This window comes from Ornithorhynchus anatinus, chromosome 4 (genome assembly GCF_004115215.2).
Source record: "Ornithorhynchus anatinus isolate Pmale09 chromosome 4, mOrnAna1.pri.v4, whole genome shotgun sequence".
In the NCBI taxonomy this organism is placed as follows: domain Eukaryota; kingdom Metazoa; phylum Chordata; class Mammalia; order Monotremata; family Ornithorhynchidae; genus Ornithorhynchus; species Ornithorhynchus anatinus.
In genome coordinates, this window is record NC_041731.1 from 94134308 (window position 1) to 94155145 (window position 20838).

Below are 20838 nucleotides of genomic sequence, written 5' to 3' on the forward strand. Positions count from 1 at the left end.
TTAGAACAGTGCTCGGCACATAGTAAGCGCTTAATAAATATCAACATTATTATTATTATTAAGTGGCAGAGCCGGCATTATATTGGTTAAGCTCTACGTGTCAGGCACTGTACTAAGCGTTGGGATTGTTACAGGCAAATCGGGTTGGACACGGTCCTTGTCCCACATCGGGCTCACAGTTTCACTCCTCATTTTACACATGAGAGAACTGAGTCACAGAGAAGCAAAGTGACTTGCCCAAGGTCACACAGCTGACAAGTGGCAGAGCCACGATAGAACCCATGACCTCCTGACTCCCAGGCCCGTGTTCTATCTATTACACCGTGAAAGTGTCTACCAACTCTTATTATACTCTCCCAAACTCATAGCAAGCACTCAGCAAATGATTGCTTGATTAGCTTGTGTCTACCCTAGCACTTAGGAGTAAGCATTTAGCAAAAACCACAGTTTTTGTTATTAACTACCCTAAAGGCAGATGCAAGTACCACCCTGAAGAATCACCTGAAGAACAAGAATCTCTTTCCATTATCCTCACTCGTAGATTTTTATCAGTCAATCAATTACCTGGGGGCAGAGCACTGTTCTAAGCACTTGAAAGGGTACAGTACAATCAATCAGTAGACAGTTCCCTGCCCACAAAGACTTTACAGTCTACAGAGACAGATGTAATAATGTGAATAATTTATAATACATAATTTAAAGATATGAACATATATGCTCTGGGATTTAAGGTGGGACGAATATCAAATACCCAAGTGCATAGATGATGCAGAAGGGAGAGTGAGGGGAGGGGAAAAAAGGCTTAATTTGGAAGGCCTCCTGGAGGAGATGTAACCTTAATAATGCTTTGAAGGTGGGGAGACTTATAGTCTGGCACTTAAGAGGGGAAAGTTAATCCATCATTCGTATTTACTGAGCATTTACCATGTGCAGTTTATCTGGGGAGAATTGGGAGAGTTAATTTATGGTCAATTTATTATTTCACAACAATTAAAATCCTCAGACAAATTGAAGTTGTCTCTTCATTTAGAAAGGAACAGAGAACTGCTCATGTCAGCCACATGCTGTTCATTCATTCATTCATTCAATCATATTTATTGAGTGCTTACTTTATGCAGAACACTGTACTGAGCGTTTGGAAAGTACAATTCGGCAACAATTAGAGACAATCCCTACCCAACGGGCTCACAGTCTAGATGGGGGAGTCTTGTTCTTGGTGCTCTAAACTTAGGCTTTGAAAACCACTTAGGTACAGAACGTTGCCGGTGATTCCTCTTAATGTCAAAGAAGTATGGATAGTGATTTTAGGAGGTCTCCCGGAGCATGGCCTAGTGGATGCAGCACAAGCCTGGGAGTAAGAAGGACCTGGGTTCTAATCCTGGCTCTGCCACTTATCTGCTGTGTGACCTTGGGTAAATCACTTCACTTCTAGATCGTGAGCTCATTGTGGGCAGGGATTGTCACTCTTTTTTTGTTGCATTGTACTTTTCCGAAGTACAGTGCTCTGCACACAGTAAGTTCTTCACAAAAACAGTTGATTGATTCTCTGTGCATCAGTTACCTCATCTGTAAAATGGGGAGAAGGACTCTTAAGACTATAAGCTCGCTGTGGTCAGGGAATGTGTCTATTTTTGTATCGAACTCTCCCAAGTGCTTACTACAGTGCTCTCCACCCAGTAAACGCTCAGTAAATACAAATGAATGAATACTGGAACGTAGATTGTGTCTAACCTGATTGTCTCGTATCTACCCCAGTGCTTAGCACATAGTAAAAGCTTAACAAACACTGTAGCCAGGTAATGGTTGATTTCAAGGCTGAGCGTTGGCCACGGAACGTTTCCGGAATCTGTACCGCAAGCTGCTGGTCCATTGCTCTGTGCTGAAGCTATTCATTTCAGACTCCAAGAAGGAGTCCAGCCAGATAATAATCTTTTAAATAGTCCAGAAAACTACGCTTGCAAATTGTGTTTTTTTTAAATAGCATAGTCTCCGTATTGGCTTTCAAGAGGGACTGTTTACAAGTGCCATCAAATTTCATTTTGATAGGGAAATTTATGTCTATACATAGTACAATTTCCATGCTTGGAAAGTTCATTGTTGTCAGTAGCTATTGTGTACAGTCAGGATGTCCTGGGGAAAGAGTGTGCATGTTTAGAGTGGATGTTAAGAACATCCACATTCCAGAAACAGACATGAAGAAAATGGTCTCTTCCCAGTTGCTTTGTAGATACGTTTTATCCGGGAGGTAAAGAGGTATCTAATTTTTTCCATGGCTACCCTGTCCTTCTTGGTCATTATTGCCATTTTGTTACCTCCCTGGGATGACGTTCCAAAGAGAAATAATTTTCTGGTGTTTTTTAACATTTTAAAGGTCTAATCCAGCACAGTAAAAGTCTTCCTGTGACAGACAGGAAGGCTGTTTCAGTGCAGACCCGTTTTCATTTGGGGAGGTATTTATTTAAAAATAATCTCCTTTTGTTGAAGATTTTTGACTAATGGCTTCTCAAGATCTCATGTGGTAAGTGAATCCAATTAGTAGTGATTTGTGTGTTTTCATACTTTTAAAATCTCTCCGCCTCGGACTAATCAGTACGCCTCTGAGTCACAGGTTTGTAGCTGGTAGTGGGAGAAAATGAAAATTGTCATGTTTACCATTCTGAAATGGTTCAAAGGGTTTCTGCAACTGATAAATCCACTTGTAATTGCTATTTAATTTGTTTACAGGGTTTGGTTTTGCTACATTCAAAACTCTCAGTTGCATAATTTAATTACAGAGAGCAAAACTCTTAAATTAATTCATCCCGTCATAAATTAATTTGTACTCCCGGTGAAGAGTGGCCGCAGTGTTGCTTCACTTGGAATAACTACAGCTAAATATGGCCGGCACCCTTCTTCAAGCCTATTGTTTATAGTATTGGTTAGTGTCACGCCATTACTTTGGACCAACCAGAATGTAGTTTGGAATTTGATTTTTAAATTTGCTTGCTTAATTTTTCTCCTGTTTTATTTTAACCATGTAAAGGGAGGACTGGATTTAATGGTTTGGGCTTGTGTTAATTGAGGGGTGAAAACTTTTCCTTTGACAAAGGAAGTCTAACAAGGTCTCTGACTATAGTTTCTTTCTTTTAGTTACCAAGTAAAGCATTTAGGCACCCAGCAGGAAGTTGGTGTTTGTGAAGTTTAGGGTCTCAACTATATGAACTCATTAGAAAAATTTTGTGTAGGACGAACGAGATGCTGGTTCACGTCATTGCATTTAAGACATTGAATTTATTTGAATTATATAGCCTGTAAAATGCATTATTTTCTACTTTCAAGGACTAATCGCAGATCATTAGCTGTGGAAAGAGGAATGAATGGGAAATGGGTTATTTTAGACAGTTGGCCGGAGACAGATCCGATGGCACATTTGGATCGGTTAGTCAGTTTCCCTCCAAATATTCTAGGATATTAGAAAATGGGGAGAAGGATTCATCTGAATTGTAGTTTCTTTAATTTAGAAAATCAGATTAATTTTCAGAAGTCTTTCAAAGCCTCGTCAGTTGAGCATAAAGGATTTTTTTTTAAGTCTGAAACATTAGAATTAGTGAGTTGTCTTGTTGTCTGTCTGAAGATGTAGGTTTACATACAGGAAATGGATCATCTTCCTGTGGATGTTGAATGGGAAAATGGAGTCTTTCAAAGCCCTTGCTATATTATCTTTCTGTTTTTAAAATAGTAAACCTATTAAAAAAAAACTTGTGTTCCGTTCATTTGGATGGTAAATTGTATATTCCGTGAGACGCTGATTCCAAGCAGGAAATGCAGTCTGACACAATATTAGCAGTATGGCATGAGAGATATCAAGGCTCTTCACTTTGTAGAGTTATTTTGAGCCATTAGAAAATGGTCTTTTGATGGAGTCCGAATCAGTCCACTAATTACTCATCTCTTTTCTGGGAAAACATCTGCAGTCTTCTTGGAGGGAACATTTTATGGTGGTTTTGAGGGACAAGGGTGTTTACGGATAAATAGTGCCTTTGGTGAACCAGGCTTTGGCAACTTCCTGAGAACACACCTTCGAAATTCATGTGCCTCTAACTTCAGGGCCACAACTATGAAATTTGCTTGCCAGTGCAGTACCATGGAGGGTGTAGTGGGAGAACCAGTGACTTTTATTTCCGGACCTCCACCATCTTGTACCTTCACTTATAATGCCGGTATTTGTATTTTCTTTAATGCCTGCTAACTTGTTCGCATTCTTTACTTCAATTTATAAGATGCCTCTGGAAAAGACACCATCTCTGACTTTTCCTGGGGGCAGTGTGTGCTTGTTTAAAAAAAAAAAATGGAATGTTCTTTGGGTCTGTGCTGCTGTTGGATAGTGAAGGGAGGAAGAGTGCCACGCAGAGTGGCCTAGTGAATAGAGCTTGGGCCTGGAAGTCAGAAAGACCTGGGTTCTAATCCCAGCTCTGCCACTTGTCTGCTGTGTGACCTTGGACTAGTCACTTCATTTCTCTGTACCTCAGTTACCTCATCTGGAAAATGGGGATTAAGACAGAACCCAATGTGGGACAAGGATGGTGTCCAAGCCAGTTACATTGTATAATAATAATAATTCTGGCATTTATTAAATGCATACTATGTGCCAGACCCTATATTGAGTGTTGGGGTGGATACGAGCAAATTGGGTTAGACGCAGTCCCTGTCCCACGTGGGGCTCACAGTCTCAATACCCATTTTACAGATGAGGTAACTGAGGCACAGAGAAGTGAAGTGATTTGCCCAAGATCACCCAGCACACAAGTGGAGGAGCCAGGATTAGAACTCATGACCTTCCAACTCCCAGGCCTGAGCTCTATCCAGTACGCCATGCTGCTTCCCACCACTTTATATAGTGCCTAGCACATTGTAAGCACTTAATAATAATAATGATGATAGAAAATAAGAAATTGAAGAGCTGTTAGCCTCCACTTAAGGACCTGATCCCTGGAAGGTAGTCTGGGGGTGGCAGAGGTGGGATTGAAGGGATAAGGAGGAAAGGGAGGGTCTGAAAGTGCCCTCACTTTGGGTCTTCCCTGGTCTAGAGGAGTCAAAGCAAGCCAGGAAAATTTCATGGTTGAACAGGAGTTTACCACCATTCTCAGGTGGACCCAAAAATTTGGTCACCCTGATTCCACCCAGAGTAGAATGGGATCTGTAGTTTGCTACTTACTGGACACCAGGAATGCCGGGAGTGCAGCTGGGACAGACTAACAGGGTCATCCCGCCCCCAGCTAGATCCACACCTGGCCCAGATCAGTTGGGCCTCCAGAGGTTTGGGAGAGAGAAGTCCTCTGGGAAAACAAGCTTTCTACTCATTACACCCAGTCACTTTAAATTTTATAGTTGTGCTCGATCCCATACAGCTAAAATGGGGGTAGGAGTAGGGATGTGTATACTTTAGGCTAGAATATTCTCTTCCAAAGTTAATAAAGCCTTCCCAAAATCATATATCCTCTTTCTTCTCAATGTCACTCCATAGATGAAATGCAGACATTAAAAGAAAAAGCGAAAGACCAAGTATAGAATGATGATAAAGAAATTGGGGGGATGTCACCATAAAAAAAAAAAACTTGTGACAGAATGGAGTTTTAAGAGAGGTGACTCACTTTTCACTTTGTGGGTGAAGCAGGGCTCTAGGGAGCCATTTTAAATTTTTTTCATTGTTAACAAAGGAAAAATGCCAGACAGTGATGGATTTAACCTGCAATTTGCAGTTGACCAAAATATTGTCTCCCACAATGCAAAAAATGTATTTTCAGTCTTAAGCATTATTTTTGATCAGTTGATGAAAAATGAAACTTTCCATCATCAGCCATTTCCCAGGCTAAATATTTGGCTTTGTAAAATGACTAATCCAAAACTGTCAAGTGTGAAGTAAACTGTGTTTTGACCTGAGGCAGCCAGGCAAATCAGGCAAAGCCTGAAGTTCTGGACCCGAAATCAGTAAGTCTGTGCATGGGTTAGTAAGCATGTTGAAAATGTGAAACTGTGATCCACTGCTCTTTCTCTGCAGAGCATCCAGAGCTCTGGTGTTGGGAGAGTGAAATTCCTCCTGTGTAAGAATATATCAATCAATGAATGGTATTTATTGAGCACTTACTGTGTATAGAGCACTGTACTAAGAGCTTGGGAGAGTCCAATATAACCGAGTAGGTAGCCACCTTCCCTGCCCACAATAAGCTTACAGTCTAGAGCAGGAGACAGACATTAAGATTAATAAATACATTTTCAAACATTTATGGAAGTGCTTCGAGGCTGAGGGAGGGGTGAATAAAGGGTGAAAATTCAAGTGCAACGGAGATGCAGAAGGGAGTGGGAGAAGAGGAAATGAGGGCTTAGTCATTGAAGGCCTTTTGGAGAAGTGTGTGTGTGTTTAAATGTCCATTTTTCCCTAACAAAGAAGCACTTAAATTGGTCATTTTGCAGGGCTAGATACAATGACCCTGTGTCTCTTAATGCTTTGTTATGAGACTAGATGCATTTTTTAAGGGGTAAAATTGATCTTCCTTTGTATATCTAGCGTGCAAGGATTTCCTCCCTGTATTCATTGTCACCTCTCTCTCTCTTTCTCTCTCTCTCTCTCTCTTTCTCTCTCTCTCTCTCTCTCTCTCTCTCTCTCTCTCTCTCTCTCGTTCCCACAGCCGTGAACTTCAAAGAAGTGAATGAAGAAAACAAGAGAGACCTCTTTGGTGAAATATTTTCTGCTATTGAAACATTGGCATTCACCTTTGGCAACGTGTGAGTAGAGAAGATTGTACTTTAGCCTGATCTGAGTGACACTGTATAGTCTTTCAAGCTTTCTGGTAGAATTAAATTCATAGAAAGCAAAGCAGTAAATAACACAGATAGTAATCCTCTACTGTCATTACAGGTTCAGGTTTGCCACTATAATTGATTACAAACAACTATTTTCCCCAACCCTGGGCCACGTCCTCCCGCGGTCCTGGAACGCCCTCCCTCCTCACCTCCGCCAAACTAATTCTCTTCCCCTCTTCAAAACCCTACTTAAAACTCACCTCCTCCAAGAGGCCTTCCCACACTGAGCTCCCCTTCTCCCTCTACTCCCTCTACCACCCCCCCTTCACCTCTCCGCAGCTTAACCCTCTTTTCCCCCCCTTTCCCTCTGCTCCTCCCCCTCTCCCTTCCCGTCCCCTCAGCACTGTACTCGTCTTTTCAACTGTATATATTTTCTTTACCCTATTTATTTTAATGAATTGTACATCGCCTCGATTCTATTTAGTTGCCACTGTTTTTACGAGATGTTCTTCCCCTCGACTCTATTTATTGCCATTGTTCTCGTCCGTCCGTCTCCCCCGATTAGACCGTAAGCCCCGTCAAAGGGCAGGGACTGTCTCTATCTGTTGCCGACTTGTTCATTCCAAGCGCTTAGTACAGTGCTCTGCACATAGTAAGCGCTCAATAAATACTATTGAATGAATGAATGAATGAAAACCAACAGCTTTTGGGGCCTCTGCTGGTTGATTTATGTTCCGTCTTTGATTTGCATTTTTGTGCTAGGATGCCGACAAATGCCGTACTCATGAAATAATGAAGTTACATAGCAGTTTTTGTCTTTTTTTTTTTGTGACAGTGTATCAGACTTCCTTATGGGAGATGTAGACAATGGTTCGTCCTTGGAACTTCCTGTCTCTCGGAGAAGTCGGGTAGGCTGCCTTCATTCATTGGGTGGACAAGGGAGTCCGATATTTAAATACTGAATTTTTCAATCAAATATTTCCACCTCGCATTCTTCCAAAATAATCCTCCTTGAGTGTTTACCTACTGATCTCAGTAATTCATTTTGCAGTGTCAGATATTGCAGGGTCAGTTAGAAGATGGTGCGTTGCAGTTTGCCTCGAATGGTATTTTAATCATACTGTTTCACGTAGCTACATAAGATCTGAGTCATTTATGTGCACATTCTACTATAGAGAATAGTAGTTACCTTTCGACTGTTAAATTCAAAGGGCTTAAAGAAATCTTTTTAATTTGGAAAAGGGAAGATGCCTGTGCTGCCTGAACTGCTCTAAGTTGTAGAGAAGAAAGGAAACTTTCTTATTGTTTTTTAGGGTGGATTTTTAGGGATTGTGTCCGATCAGATTATCTTGTACTTATTCCAGTGCTTAATACAGTGTTCTGGCCTTAATAAGCGGTTAATAAACTTACCATTATTGTTGTTACTGTTCTTGTTATAGAAGGAAAGAAGAGATAATAATGATAACAATGGTATTTATTCAGCACTTACTATGTGCCAGACACTGGCACTGGGGTGGATACAAGCAAATCAGGTTGGACAAAGTCCCTGTCCCGCATGGGGCTCACTGCCTTCATCCCCATTTTACTGATGAGGTAACTGAGGCACAGAGAAGTGAAGTGACTAGCCCGAATCCGCACAGCAGACAAGTGGCAGAGCCAGGATTAGAACCCATGATCTTCTGATTCGCAGGCCCATGTCCTCTATCCACTACTCCATGCTGCTCCTCATAAGTCTGATCTGTTCTAATAGTTTCGTGACTGTGAGAATCCAAAATCTGACCAGTTGAAGCCAAATTGTCATGGTCACTCTCCTAGAAAAGAGGAGTGAAATTACTGTGATTAAACTGATTAGGAGGTCAACTGTAGACTCTAATTTTGAAATAGTGGCCTCAGAGGAAACAATCAAGACCGTTGAACAGCAGCCTTGCAAAGTCAAAAGGCCGCAGTGCTGAATGGAGTTGGAGAGAACAGAAAGTAATGGGTTGATGTCCTGGCATTCTTTGCCCATTGCCTCATTGAAATCAATCATCTACACAGGACACGGCCACTGGTGGGTATAGTGTTGTCATTTAGAGTTAGGTAAAAGCATCGTGGCGTAGTGAATAGAACACAGGTCTGGGAGTCAGAAGGATCTGGGTTCTAATCCTGGCTCTACCATTTGTCTGCCGTGTGACCTTGGGCAAGTCACTTCTCTGGACCTCAGTTATCTCATCTGCAAAATGGAAATTAAGACTGTGAGCCCCATGTGGGACTGGGACTGTGTCCAACCTGATTAACTTCTATCTCCTCCAGCATGTAGAACAGTGCTTGGAATTATTATTATTAAGTATGTATAAAGCACCATTTGTAATGCTTTTCTGAGGTCCTTACTTTTGGCACCGAGAGTTAACTCTTTCACTTCTCCCCTTCCAGTTTTTTTTAATTTGCCATTCCATGCCTTTATTAATGTTAGAGATGGATCCTTTGTGAATCTTGCTTGTACTTCTAGAGAAGATGAGACTCAGGCTTTCAGTCATCTGTAGGAAAATGAATGAAAAGTGGAATTGATAGTTTAATAATAATTGTAGTGTTTGTTAAGCACTTACTATGTGTCAAGCACTGTAGATGAAAGATAATTGGGTCCCATACACAGTTGGAGGGAGGGCAGGCATTGAATCCCCATTTTGCAGACGTAGGAACTAAGCATGGAGAAGTTAAATGATTTGCCCAAGATCACTCAGAAGACAAGTGGAGGAGCCGGGATTAGAGCCCAAGTCCTCTGACTCCTAGGGCCGTGCTCTTTCCACTAGGCCACACTGTTTCACAGTGTTTTACAGCGTAAGAAGCAGTTAGAGAGTAGTGGAAAAAATACCTTGTGTCTGAATTCCTCAGAGAAGAGGATCCTGATTAAAGTGCTTCTGGTGAGGTATTTTATTTTCACAGCCTCCTTTTGTTGGGGGGAGAGGTTAGATGTCAATCCCATTTTCTCATCAAGAAAATCAATCCAATCCATGGTAAGGGACATTGCTTCCTGAGAAAGGTAAAAAGAAAAACTACCTAGGATGGAAGTAAAGGCAAATTTGTCATGTGAGGCAAAACCGGAGGTTTGAAAAGCCATTATCATTTGAGGGACTAGAAAAAGTGCCTTCCAGATTCCAGATAGCTTCAGGTGTAAAGAAAGGGAGCACAGAAGGGCCATATGGTCAAGCTTTATTCTTCCCTCTTAGTGGTAACGCTGCACAAGAATCCAGCTGTGTGTAAAAAGAAATGAGGCATGTTATGTTTTGGGTAAATCTGGAATTTAAGGAGAAATGGAAACTTTTAAAGGAGCAAGACTTTTTTTTCTCAGACCACACTTACAGAGTATGGAAAAAATGCTGCCCAGCGTGGTTGTGTTTACCTGAGGTTTACCACAGTATCATCCATCCATCAGTCAATGTTATTTATTGAGTGCTTACTATGATATGTAAAGCACTGTGCTAAGCTCAATACGACAGAGCAGGCACGTTCTTACTGCACGTTCATTCATCTTTTAGAAAGGTTATTATTTTTTAATGGTATTTGTCGAATGCTTGCTATATGCCAGGCACTGTACTAAATTCTGGGGTAGATACAAATTACTCAGGTTGGACACAGTTCATGTCCCACATTGGGCTCACAGTCTTAATCCCCATTTTACAGATGAGGTCACTGGAGCCTGGAGAAGTGAAGTGGCTTGCCCAAGGTCACACAACAGACATGCGCAGAGCCAGGATTAGAACTCAGGTCCTTCTGACTTCCAGGTCTCTGCTCTTTCCACTAGGCCATGCTGCTTCATTCATTTATTGAGTTTCTATTGGGAGCAGACCCCCGAGCTAGGCACCAAACATTTGGATGAGAATTAGGCCCTATGCCTGACCTCCAAGGTGACCACAGTTTAAGAAGTAAGAGGAAAAGGGCACTTGGGAACAGTCTTTAAAAAGGAGTGGCAAAATAATAATTATAATAATAATAATTGCAGTGTTTGTTAAACACTTACTGTATGCCAGGCACTGGGGGAGATACAGAGATAAACAGGTTGAATACAGTTCCTGTCATTCATTCATTCATTCATTCAATCGTATTTATTGAGCGCTTACTGTGCGCAGAGCACTGTACTAAGCACTTGGAAAGTACAATTTGGCAACAGAGACCACCCCTACCCAACAATGGGCTCTGTCCCCAGTCGAGCTCACAGTCTTAATCCCCATTTTACAGATGAGGGAATTGAGGCACAGAGAACTTAAGTGACTTGCCCAAGGCCACACAGCAGACAAGTGGCAGAGCCAGGATTAGAACCCACATCCTCTGACTCCCTGGCCCATGCTCTTTCCACTAGGCCATGCTAGTGGTAAAAACTGACACGGCCATGACAGTAAAGGAGCTTTTATGTCTGAAGGACTAGAGTTTCAGGGTCCTCACCCCCTCCTGCCACAGATGGGGAGGACAGGTCACCCACCACCACCTCAGCCCCGCAACGTTTTAAACATTGTGCAGCCCCCTGGTGCTGCTTTCTCACCCTGGCCAGGTGGAGCCATGCCTGCTGGCGGGAGGACTGGGCGGGCAGCCTGCCTGCCTCACCGACATGAGGCTGATGATTAAGGTGCAGCCTGGGGCTCAGCTGGCCTCAGCCACCTGGAAATCCAGGAATAATAGCCCACTTGTTATCTGGGAAAGGAATTCGCTTTTACCTGGTGATATTCTTAAAATTGCAGCTAGAAAAACACTTCATTGAAATACATTTCAGTGGTTGGCAGTTTCTCTACATAAGAGTCTGGGCAATTACAAGTACCGACTGTGGATTTGAAATGAGTTTGGTCCAGTCAGAATTCCTTCCAAATGAAAAATGATGGGCATCATTTTTTTGGAGGCAGGCGAAGCATTAATGTTGTTTTCAACTTGTGTCATCTGACCACAGATTTGAAGTAAAAGAGATCCTGAAATGACTAAAATTCTTTCTGGCAGCTAAAGATCCCGATTTTTCTTCCTCTTCTTACACAGCCTCTGTTCCATTAGAGATTGTAACAATACATGCAGTATCCTTTCTGGGGACAATTGACAACCATTTAAGCTCAGACAGTAACTTTTCAGAAAAAGAATTTGCCTAATTCAGTTGAGAGGTAGGAATCAGTTTCCTTGAAACTCATCTTATCCCTTCATTTTTTTTCCAACAGATGATTCCTTGATTTAAGCCCCTTTAATTTTTCCCTTTTTCTCACTACAGTGTATTTTCCTTGAAGATATTTTTTCATTTTCTCTGGAAGAACCATTTCCAAAGGTCATTGCGGGTGGGGCTGAAGGAGATAAGAGGAGAACCTTTAATGATGCAATCCTAATTAATGAGGGGGAAAGCTCAATTCAGGGAGAAGCAATCTTCTACATGTGAAGCCCTTAGGCTGAAATCCCCTTAAGGTCTCACGGTATGGCAGATGGCTTTTTAGGATTTCAGAGAAATACCAAAGTTATGTGAATAGCAGGAAAAAGGGGAGAGGTGGAGGAGGTAGACCTATCCTTGTTTTATCTGGAGTTCGTCCACGAATTAGTGGACAGACCTTTTTAAAAGTTGTGAAATGTATAGGTTTCTTAAATGAACAGTTTTAAAAGTCTAGGCTCTGGTAAACCCTAATGACTCGGTTTAAACAATTAAACTGTTCATCCCAAGTCCTGGAATATTGCCGTTGTAAATGTTGGATGTACAGAAAGGCTCTCAAATAGTATTTAAACATTCCTTTCAGAGCCAGTGGGTTTTAGATGCTTGAAATTCTTAGGCATGACTAGATTCTCACTGAATCTTTTACAATGTCAAAATGACAAATTGGGTAAGAAGAAAAATCTCTGAAGTGAATATAATCCAAATTCTTTTCATAGTTAGATGTTGTCAATTGCAGTTTTACTCTTCTGTTCCAATATATCACTTTTTTTTTTTACTTTGCCAGTCTTTTGAAAATATTTCTGTGGAATCAGTGGGATCGCTCCATGAAAAAGATGACATTCAAGGTTTGTGGCAGTCGCTGTCTCATTTAATACATATCCGGGTAAATAAGAGTTTAGACTTAGCATATTTATGTTACTTTTCAAGTTTATTTGTCTTTGGCTCATAAGAGTAAATAATCATCTTAAAATACAGCATTTAACACATGCATCAGTAAGGTATTGGAAGTGTTATCAATTAGACTGATCCTGACTGGTTCCTTTGGGGATTTGAGAAATATTTATTCAAGGAGGGAGTGGTGGAAAGATAAAGAAAAGAAGAAAACGAACTCAGCATTCTAGCCATTTGACTGTTCGAGCCTAAATTGTGACTCTTTAAGTTTTTCTAAAAACCCCATTACTTCTATTTAGAGTCAACTGGATTTAGAGAACATCTCAAGATCTGAGCTTTTCCCCCTCATCGGGAGGGCTAATTCCGATTTTTCTGGCAATCTTTGGCCCCGTTAAAGATTCACTTTGCATTTTGTGTTTTTATTTTCAGGACATCTTCAGCCTAGGGAGCTCGATAGCATGCTTCTAAGGAATGATGATGGTGTTGAACTGGCTCTGTCATACGCTAAGTCTTGGTCAAAATATACCAAGGATATAGTTGCATGGGTGGAAAAAAAGCTCAGCCTAGGTGAGTGACTCTTTGGGGCCCTTAATCAGCTTTGTCGTGTGGGACTTGAATTTGTTATGAAACTCATGTGACAGACTGGCCATAATGTGATTTCTAAATTAGCAATTCTTTTATCGAACACTGCTCATTTCTTATAGCCCAGCTATCCTACAAGATGGTGTGCCGGTCTTATTTCTAGCAGAGGGTTGCTGGATGGATGGGTATTGATAATAATTTGCAAAATTCCAAATTTCTCCCCCCCCCACAGAATTGGAATGTGCTAAAAACATTGCAAAAATGGCTGAGACAACTAAAGCAGTCATTGGGCTCCAGGTAAGCTTATTGTGAACTCGACGGGATTTTCATAACACCAGATCTTGTAGTAGATTCATTGTTTGAGTAAAAAGTAAAGCATCCAGAGAGGATTAAGGTATTTGATTCCAAACCTGAAGAAAATCAGTAATTGCAACTGATTACTCTCCCCAGCTGCAAAGCCTTATTGAAGACACATCTCCTCCAAGAGGCCTTCCCTGATTAAGCCCTTCTTTCCCTCTTCTCCCTCTCCCTTCCACATCATCCTGACCCCCTCTCTTTATTCATCCCTCCCTACTAGCCCCACAGCACTTATGTACGTACCTGTAATTTAGGTATTTATTCATATGAAAGTCTGTCTTCTTCTCTAGGCTTTAAAGTCGTTTGGGCAGGGAGTTTGTTTATTCTTATTTATTCATTCATTCAATTGTATTTATTGAGCGTTTACTATGTGCAGAGCACTGTACTAGGCGCTTGGAATGTTTGCCATTGTTTTTACGAGATGTTCTTCCCCTTGACGCTGTTTAGTGCCATTGTTCTTGTCTGTCCGTCTCCCCCGATTAGACTGTAAGCCCGTCAAACGGCAGGGACTGTCTCTATCTGTTGCCGACCTGTTCATCCCAAGCGCTTAGTACAGTGCTCTGCACATAGTAAGCGCTCAATAAATACTATTGAATGAATGAATGAATGTACAATTCGGCAACAGATAGGGACAATAATAATAATAATGTTGGTATTTGTTAAGCGCTTACTATGTGCAGAGCACTGTTCTAAGCGCTGGGGTAGACACAGGGGAATCGGATTGTCCCACGTGGGGCTCACAGTCTTCATCCCCATTTTACAGATGAGGTAACTGAGGCCCAGAGAAGTGAAGTGACTTGCCCACAGTCACACAGCTGACAAGTGGCAGAGCTGGGATTCGAACTCATGACCTCTGACTCCAAAGCCCAGGCTTTTTCCACTGAGCCACGCTGCTTCTCTAAGCAATCCCTGCCCAACAATCCCTGCCCAACAACGGGCTCATAATCTAAAAGCTTATATTATACTTTCCCAAGCACTTAATACAGTGCTCTGCACACAGTAAGTGCTCAATAAATATGATTGAATAAATGAAGGAATGTAAAGTGAATATGAGATTAAAATTACATGAAGGAGAGGTGTTTTAAAAAAATTGCTTTGTGGCCACTAAATATAAAGTAAGATATTTTCATTTAGCAAACAGATTTTTTTTTTAATCCTGAACCATAGGTAAAAGGTAGCTAAGATGACAGCTCTGGAATACTCCCTGGTTCCATTTCTGTTCTGACTCCCTTTTTTAAACTCATTTTTAAACCCTAGGAATTTATGCCATTCCGGGCACTCTTCATAAATGCTTTTAATAACGATGTTGAAAACAGTCAACTTTTACAGCAAACAGCTGCTGCTCTCCAAGCCAACAAATTCGTGCAGGTAAAAAAAAAAATCCATCTTTGGAGCAGTTTGCTTCAATAGTCTGTTTCATTAGTTACCACGCTATTTATATTGATTTTATTGAAAGAGACTCTCTCCCCCCAACCCCACTGTCCTTTTTTTTTTTGATAGCCTCTCATTGGAAGAAAAAATGAATTGGATAAGCAAAGGAAAGAGATCAAAGAGACTTGGCAGCGAGAGCAAAAGAAAATGGTTTGTATCTTAATGGAATATTAAGTTTAGAGTACATAGTGCCCTCGCAGTGTCTTGACATTCACTTGCCTGGCCTAACTCTTCTACTGCTCATTCATATTCTTTTGACTTATTTTGTCATGTTAGTGTGTTTTTCTCCACTGCCAGGCAGTAGTTTAACAGTGTGCTTTTCTTGACAGCAAGAGACAGAGGCAGCACTCAAAAAAGCTAAGCAGCTGTGTGTACAGCGACAAGACGAGTATGAAAAGGCAAAATCTTCCACTGTCCGTGCTGGGGAGGAACGCTTGAGTTCAAGTGTAGGACTAATGAAAGATGCCAGTAAGCAAGTTGAGAAGAAACGAAGGCTAGAAGAAGAGGCTCTCCAGAAAGTAAGAGCAGTTCCCCTGTGGTTTTTAAGTCAGAATTAGGCACAGTGCAATTGAATGCAAGAAACTTCTAAATTTGCCTGTTTTCTTGGTCAAGTCGGGTAATAATAATAATGGTATGTAAGTTCTTACTGTGTGTCAGGCACTACTGAGCGCTGGGTGGAGACAAGCAAATCCAGTTGGATGCAGTCCCTGTCCCATGTGGGGCTCACAGTCTCAAGCCCCCCCTTTTGCAGATGAGATAACTGAGGCACAGAGAAGTGAAGTGACTTGCCCAGCGTCACGCAGCAGGCAAGTGACGGAGGCCTGGATGATCTTCTGGCTCCAAGGCCAGGGCTCTAAGAGAGTGCAGAGACAAGTGTTATTGAAATATACAGAAGCAACCTGGTCTAAGGGAAAGAACATGGACCTGGGAGTCAGAGAACCTGCGTTCCAATTCTGGCTCTACCACTTGTCTGCCATGTGATCTTGGGCAAGTCACTTGTCTTCTCTGTGCCTCGGGTCCCTCATCTGCAAAATGGGGATTCAAGACCTGTTCTCCCTCTTACTTAGACTATGAGCCCTGTGTGAAGCCTGATTATCTTGTATCTACCTCAGTACTTTAGTGGATTGTTTAGGATTATTTGAAAGGAGTCTTTCAGGACATTTACTTTTAAGGCATCAGTGACTATTTCTTAATGTGGCAGTTCAAATCCATAGCAGAAGATTTTTCCTAAAATGAATTCGGGTTTTATGAAAGTTTTTACATTTTACAGGCATTGGTATGCGAGTGAACATGCTTCTACAATTTCAGTCACTGGCATTTATTGAACCCTTACTATGTTCAGAACAAATGTACTAGAGTGTAATGCAGTGGAGCCTAGTGGGTAGAATATGGGCCTGGAAATCAGAAGGATCACTTGTCTGCTCTGTCCACTTGTCTGCTGCTTGGGTTAACTTCTCTGTGCCTCACTTTCCTCATCTGAAAAATGGGCATTGAGACGGGGAGCCCCATGTAGGACAGGACCTGTGTCCGACCCGATTATCTTGTATCTTCCCCAGCGCTTAATACGGTGCCTGGCACATATAGTCACTTAACAAAGAGCACAGTGATTGTTATTATTATTCATCTAGGGTAAAGCAACATGGTCCCTGCCTTCAAGAAATGTATCATTTATCTTGCAGAATTTGCGTATGAAATATATTTTTGTGAATATCTAGTATACTGTTAGAAAAGGCTTTATCGAGTTGTAACCATATCATTGTTATCTTCTCTTCTATTTGCCATGTATTCTGTGTGCCTACAGGTTGAAGAAGCAAATGAACACTACAAAACCAGCATGGCAGATGTGGAAGAAAAGCGAAATGATCTGGAAAATACCAAAAGTGAAATTTTAGCCCAACTCAGGGAGCTGGTTTTCCAGTGTGATCTTACCCTTAAAGCTGTAAGGATTTCTTTCAAACACCTTTGTGAACTCCAGGGACCATTTTTAACCTGGGTAGTTAAGAAGAGCGGGTGGATGGCTCTTTGATTTCCTTTTCGCTAAGAGGAATAACATGAAGACTAAGAAAAGTTTGATCCCTGTTGCTGCAGAGTGTTCAGTTTTGGTGAATAAGGGAGTAGCTGGAGAAATTTTTCATCCTTGATCTTTTTGCAAATTTGGAACTATGTGGTAACTGCTCTGCTTTGCTTTGGGCATCATTTGTGGAGTCCTCTTTTTCCCATTGATCTCTGCCACCTTCGAACTGTGTACAATCGGTGCTGTTACGGGACTCTTGAACTTTCTGTCTTGCATTCCCACTGGCTGTAAAGAAACTGTGGAATTCAGGAACCATTCTGATATTGCAAAATGGTATGCCCCCAAATCATCTCATCAAAAAAGACTCTGAAAAATATGCCCCTTGCCCAAAACATTGAATTGAAATAAGAGCTAGAGTCAGAAGGATATAGGTTCTAATCCTGCTGTGTGACCTTGGGCAAGTCACTTAGCTCCTCTGGGCCACAGTTACCTCAGCTGTAAAATTGGGATTAAGACTGTTAGCCCCATGTAGGATGTGGAGTGTGTCCAACCTGATTAGCTTGTATCTACCCCAGTCCTTAGTACGGTGCCCGGTACATATTAAGCACTTAACAAATCCAATTTGAAAAAAAGTGAGGAAATAAAACATTCAGTCCTTCAGTTACCATTTTCCAACCCCAAAAGAGAACAGGTCTTTGTGGTAGCGTAGCCATGTAGAAATTCTGAGCTGTAGATTTTCATCATGTAGACTTTGTTGGAAAGCCCACCCTTTCACCCTGTACACTGCACAGACCCTTATTATCTGCTAAGCATCTTGGTTGGTGTTCTTCCTGAAGTAAAAGGAATATCTTTGAAAAAACTAAGTTGTAACTGATGGAAGAGGGGAGAGATCAAGAGAGGAAAAGTTGTTAGCTCAGAATGAAAAGTTGGGTACCCGAATCAAGCTTTAATTTACACGTGAGGACAACGTACATTTTCCGCATTCTATATAAGCGGATTTTTCCAAACACATCCTTCAGCGAGTCTTATTTTGAAGAGCATTTGGGTTTTTTTCTTGTTGTCTGTGATGTTGCCTTAAAGCAAAACATGGAGTGTGCTTGGCATTTCAAGATCGGCTTGCTCAGTTGTCTCAGTTCTTCTTTCCACTTCCCTTTGTTTGACAACAGGTAGTGGTTAACCTGTTCCAGATGCACCATGCCCAAGTCGTGTCTTTACCAGTCAACTACCAGTCGCTCTGTGAGAATGCCAAGTTATACGAGCCAGGACGGCAGTATGCGGAATTTGTGAAGGCAAAGCGTACCCTTAAGGAAGACGTTCCTATCGAAGCAAGTTTATTTGAAGCCCAGAATTCCCAAGTTGATGGGTGAGAGCGTTTGTCTCCATGAAGTTATTTGAAATGATGTATTTCAAGACTGATACATCTGTTCAGGAAGCTAAATTTGATCTTTTCTGATTTCTGATGATTCGAGAGTTTCCTGCCATTTTTAAGGATCATATAAGTTGTAATATTTAACTGAATTCTTTCTTTGAGATCAAAAACCGATCCCGAGGAGCATTGTCAATCAGTCATGATTATTGAGCGCTTCCATTAATATTCAGTTTCATTGTGTATAACTGATGGCTCTTCATAGACTAATTAAACGGTCCTTTCTCAGAGTGGATGAGGTCTTAGGTATCTGAAAGGTCCCTGAACTTGTTCAGGCAAAAGTCACTGAGGTGCAGTGTGGCCTAGTCGAAAGAACACAGGCTTGGGAGTCGAAGGACCTGAGTTCTAATCCCAGCTCTACCACTCTGCTGTGTGATCTCGGGCAAGTCACTTCACTTTCTGTGCCTCACTTCCATCTGTAAAATGGGGGTTAAGACCGTGAGCCCGTGTGCGACATGGACTCTGTTCAACCTGATTCCCTTGTATCTATCCCAACGTTTAGAACGGTGCCTGTGCACACAGTAAGCACTCAACAAATACCACTGACTTTTCACGCTCATGTGTAGTTCTTTGTTTTCCATATCATTTTATTGTATGTTCACTCTACTGAGTTTTGCAGTTTGCATCAAACTTTCCTCTTAATTATCAGGAGTTCAAAATTCAAGTATAGTCAAGTGGAATGAACCAGTAGTGACAGTGGCTCCCATTTCAAATATCTTCTCTACAAAGAACCTGGGGGATTTTTACTTTGTTCACTGAAGGATTAATCCCACGGCGGCTGAGGAATGAGTTAAACTATCATTAGCAAAGTCTTCTGTCTTAAAACTCACCAAATATGTAAATTTGGTTAATAAGGGCATGGAATTGCACGGCTGTGTAATCAAATGCTTTTGGAATGTGCAGGGGTGTAATATAAAATGCCCACATTTAAGACACTTTGCATAAAGTCTGTGAATGAAACGAGTCCTTTTTATGTATCCTGCATTCCTAAATTGATAAGTGGGTGGTGTTGGAAGGCCTGAAAAAGATCTACTCTCATTTGTTGCATAAATGTGCTTTTTTAAAAGGAATGATTAACATCAGTGCTTAGAACAGTGCTCAACACATAGTAAGCACTTAAGAAATACCATTATTATTCTTATTTTCACATTTTAGAGCCAATATTTTTTGATGGTATTTGTTAAGCGCTTACTATGTGCCAGGCAATGTTTTAAGCACTGGGGTAGATAAAAGGAAATCAGGTTAGAGTCAGTCCTAGTCCCACATGAAGTTTACAGTTGTAATTCCCATTTTACAGATGAAGTAACTGAGACACAGAGAAGTGAAGTGACTTGCCCAAGGTCACACAGACAATATTCATTCCAGTTCATTAGATTATTATATTATAGTCCTCCAGGAAAATGTCATTCTACTTCTGACAGGAAACAGAAAGACAAAAAGAAAATACTGAGTCAGCCAGACTTGAGCCAATTAAATCCAGGAAATTCAAAGATGAAACTGGGATTCCCAGTTTTTGTCTCTAAAATTTCCTCCTTTTCAGGGGTCAAATTAGGTTTGCAGAACTTTGGAGTTGAGCATTGCAGTACTTCATTAAGTCGATGAACATTAATCCATAAATCCTCGTAGAGAAAGAAATATTGGGAAAATTGAGCATTGCACTGCAAATACTTGCCAGCTTGCTCTTGGTAGCAAGTTTTAATAATTACTTGATTTTTTGTCATTAATATTCATTTTTGACATCATAAAATTGTTAAAATTCCTAAAACTGAACAACAGTAGAATGTCAAAGAGCAGATTCAGTTGGTCTCAATACTTGCTCCTAAAACACGTTCCAGTAGCATGCCTACGAACCAATTTAATGGAAGTATTATTCGATGCCCTTGTTGTGGCATCGTCACAACTAGGTTGCCCATAAAGGAACCGAGTGGCCCTAATGGAAAGGGCAGGGAATTTGCCTCCCATCTCCTCAAGATCCTCCGGTGGTCATCCATCAACCTCCACATTCAACAGAAACCCCTTACCATCGGCTTTAAAGCACTCCACTGTACTTATTGGACATTTGCTGAGTGCAAAGCACGGTACTAAATACTTGACAGTTGCAACAGAAGCAAAACAGAATATTTTCTTGCCCTCAAAAGATCTCCTTTCGATGAAAGGGGGAAGCAGGCACACAAATACTTTATAAACAGTATGTGCATTTTTTTTAAT

The 20838-nt window shown here is 41.2% G+C and overlaps 1 protein-coding gene across 2 annotated transcripts in view; it reads left to right on the forward strand.

Moving 5' to 3' along the window:
- The window catches only part of ARHGAP29 (Rho GTPase activating protein 29), a 107870-nt gene that overhangs the window by 67912 nt on the left and 19120 nt on the right, over nucleotides 1–20838 (forward strand). For both annotated transcript variants that reach the window (XM_007667459.3, XM_007667460.3), the window contains exons 4-13: nucleotides 6666–6762; nucleotides 7616–7688; nucleotides 12714–12774; nucleotides 13250–13387; nucleotides 13635–13699; nucleotides 15017–15127; nucleotides 15260–15340; nucleotides 15520–15708; nucleotides 16992–17129; nucleotides 18371–18567. In XM_007667459.3, coding sequence (XP_007665649.1) covers nucleotides 6666–6762; nucleotides 7616–7688; nucleotides 12714–12774; nucleotides 13250–13387; nucleotides 13635–13699; nucleotides 15017–15127; nucleotides 15260–15340; nucleotides 15520–15708; nucleotides 16992–17129; nucleotides 18371–18567 — 1150 coding nt within the window. The remainder of the gene's footprint in view (nucleotides 1–6665; nucleotides 6763–7615; nucleotides 7689–12713; nucleotides 12775–13249; nucleotides 13388–13634; nucleotides 13700–15016; nucleotides 15128–15259; nucleotides 15341–15519; nucleotides 15709–16991; nucleotides 17130–18370; nucleotides 18568–20838) is intronic.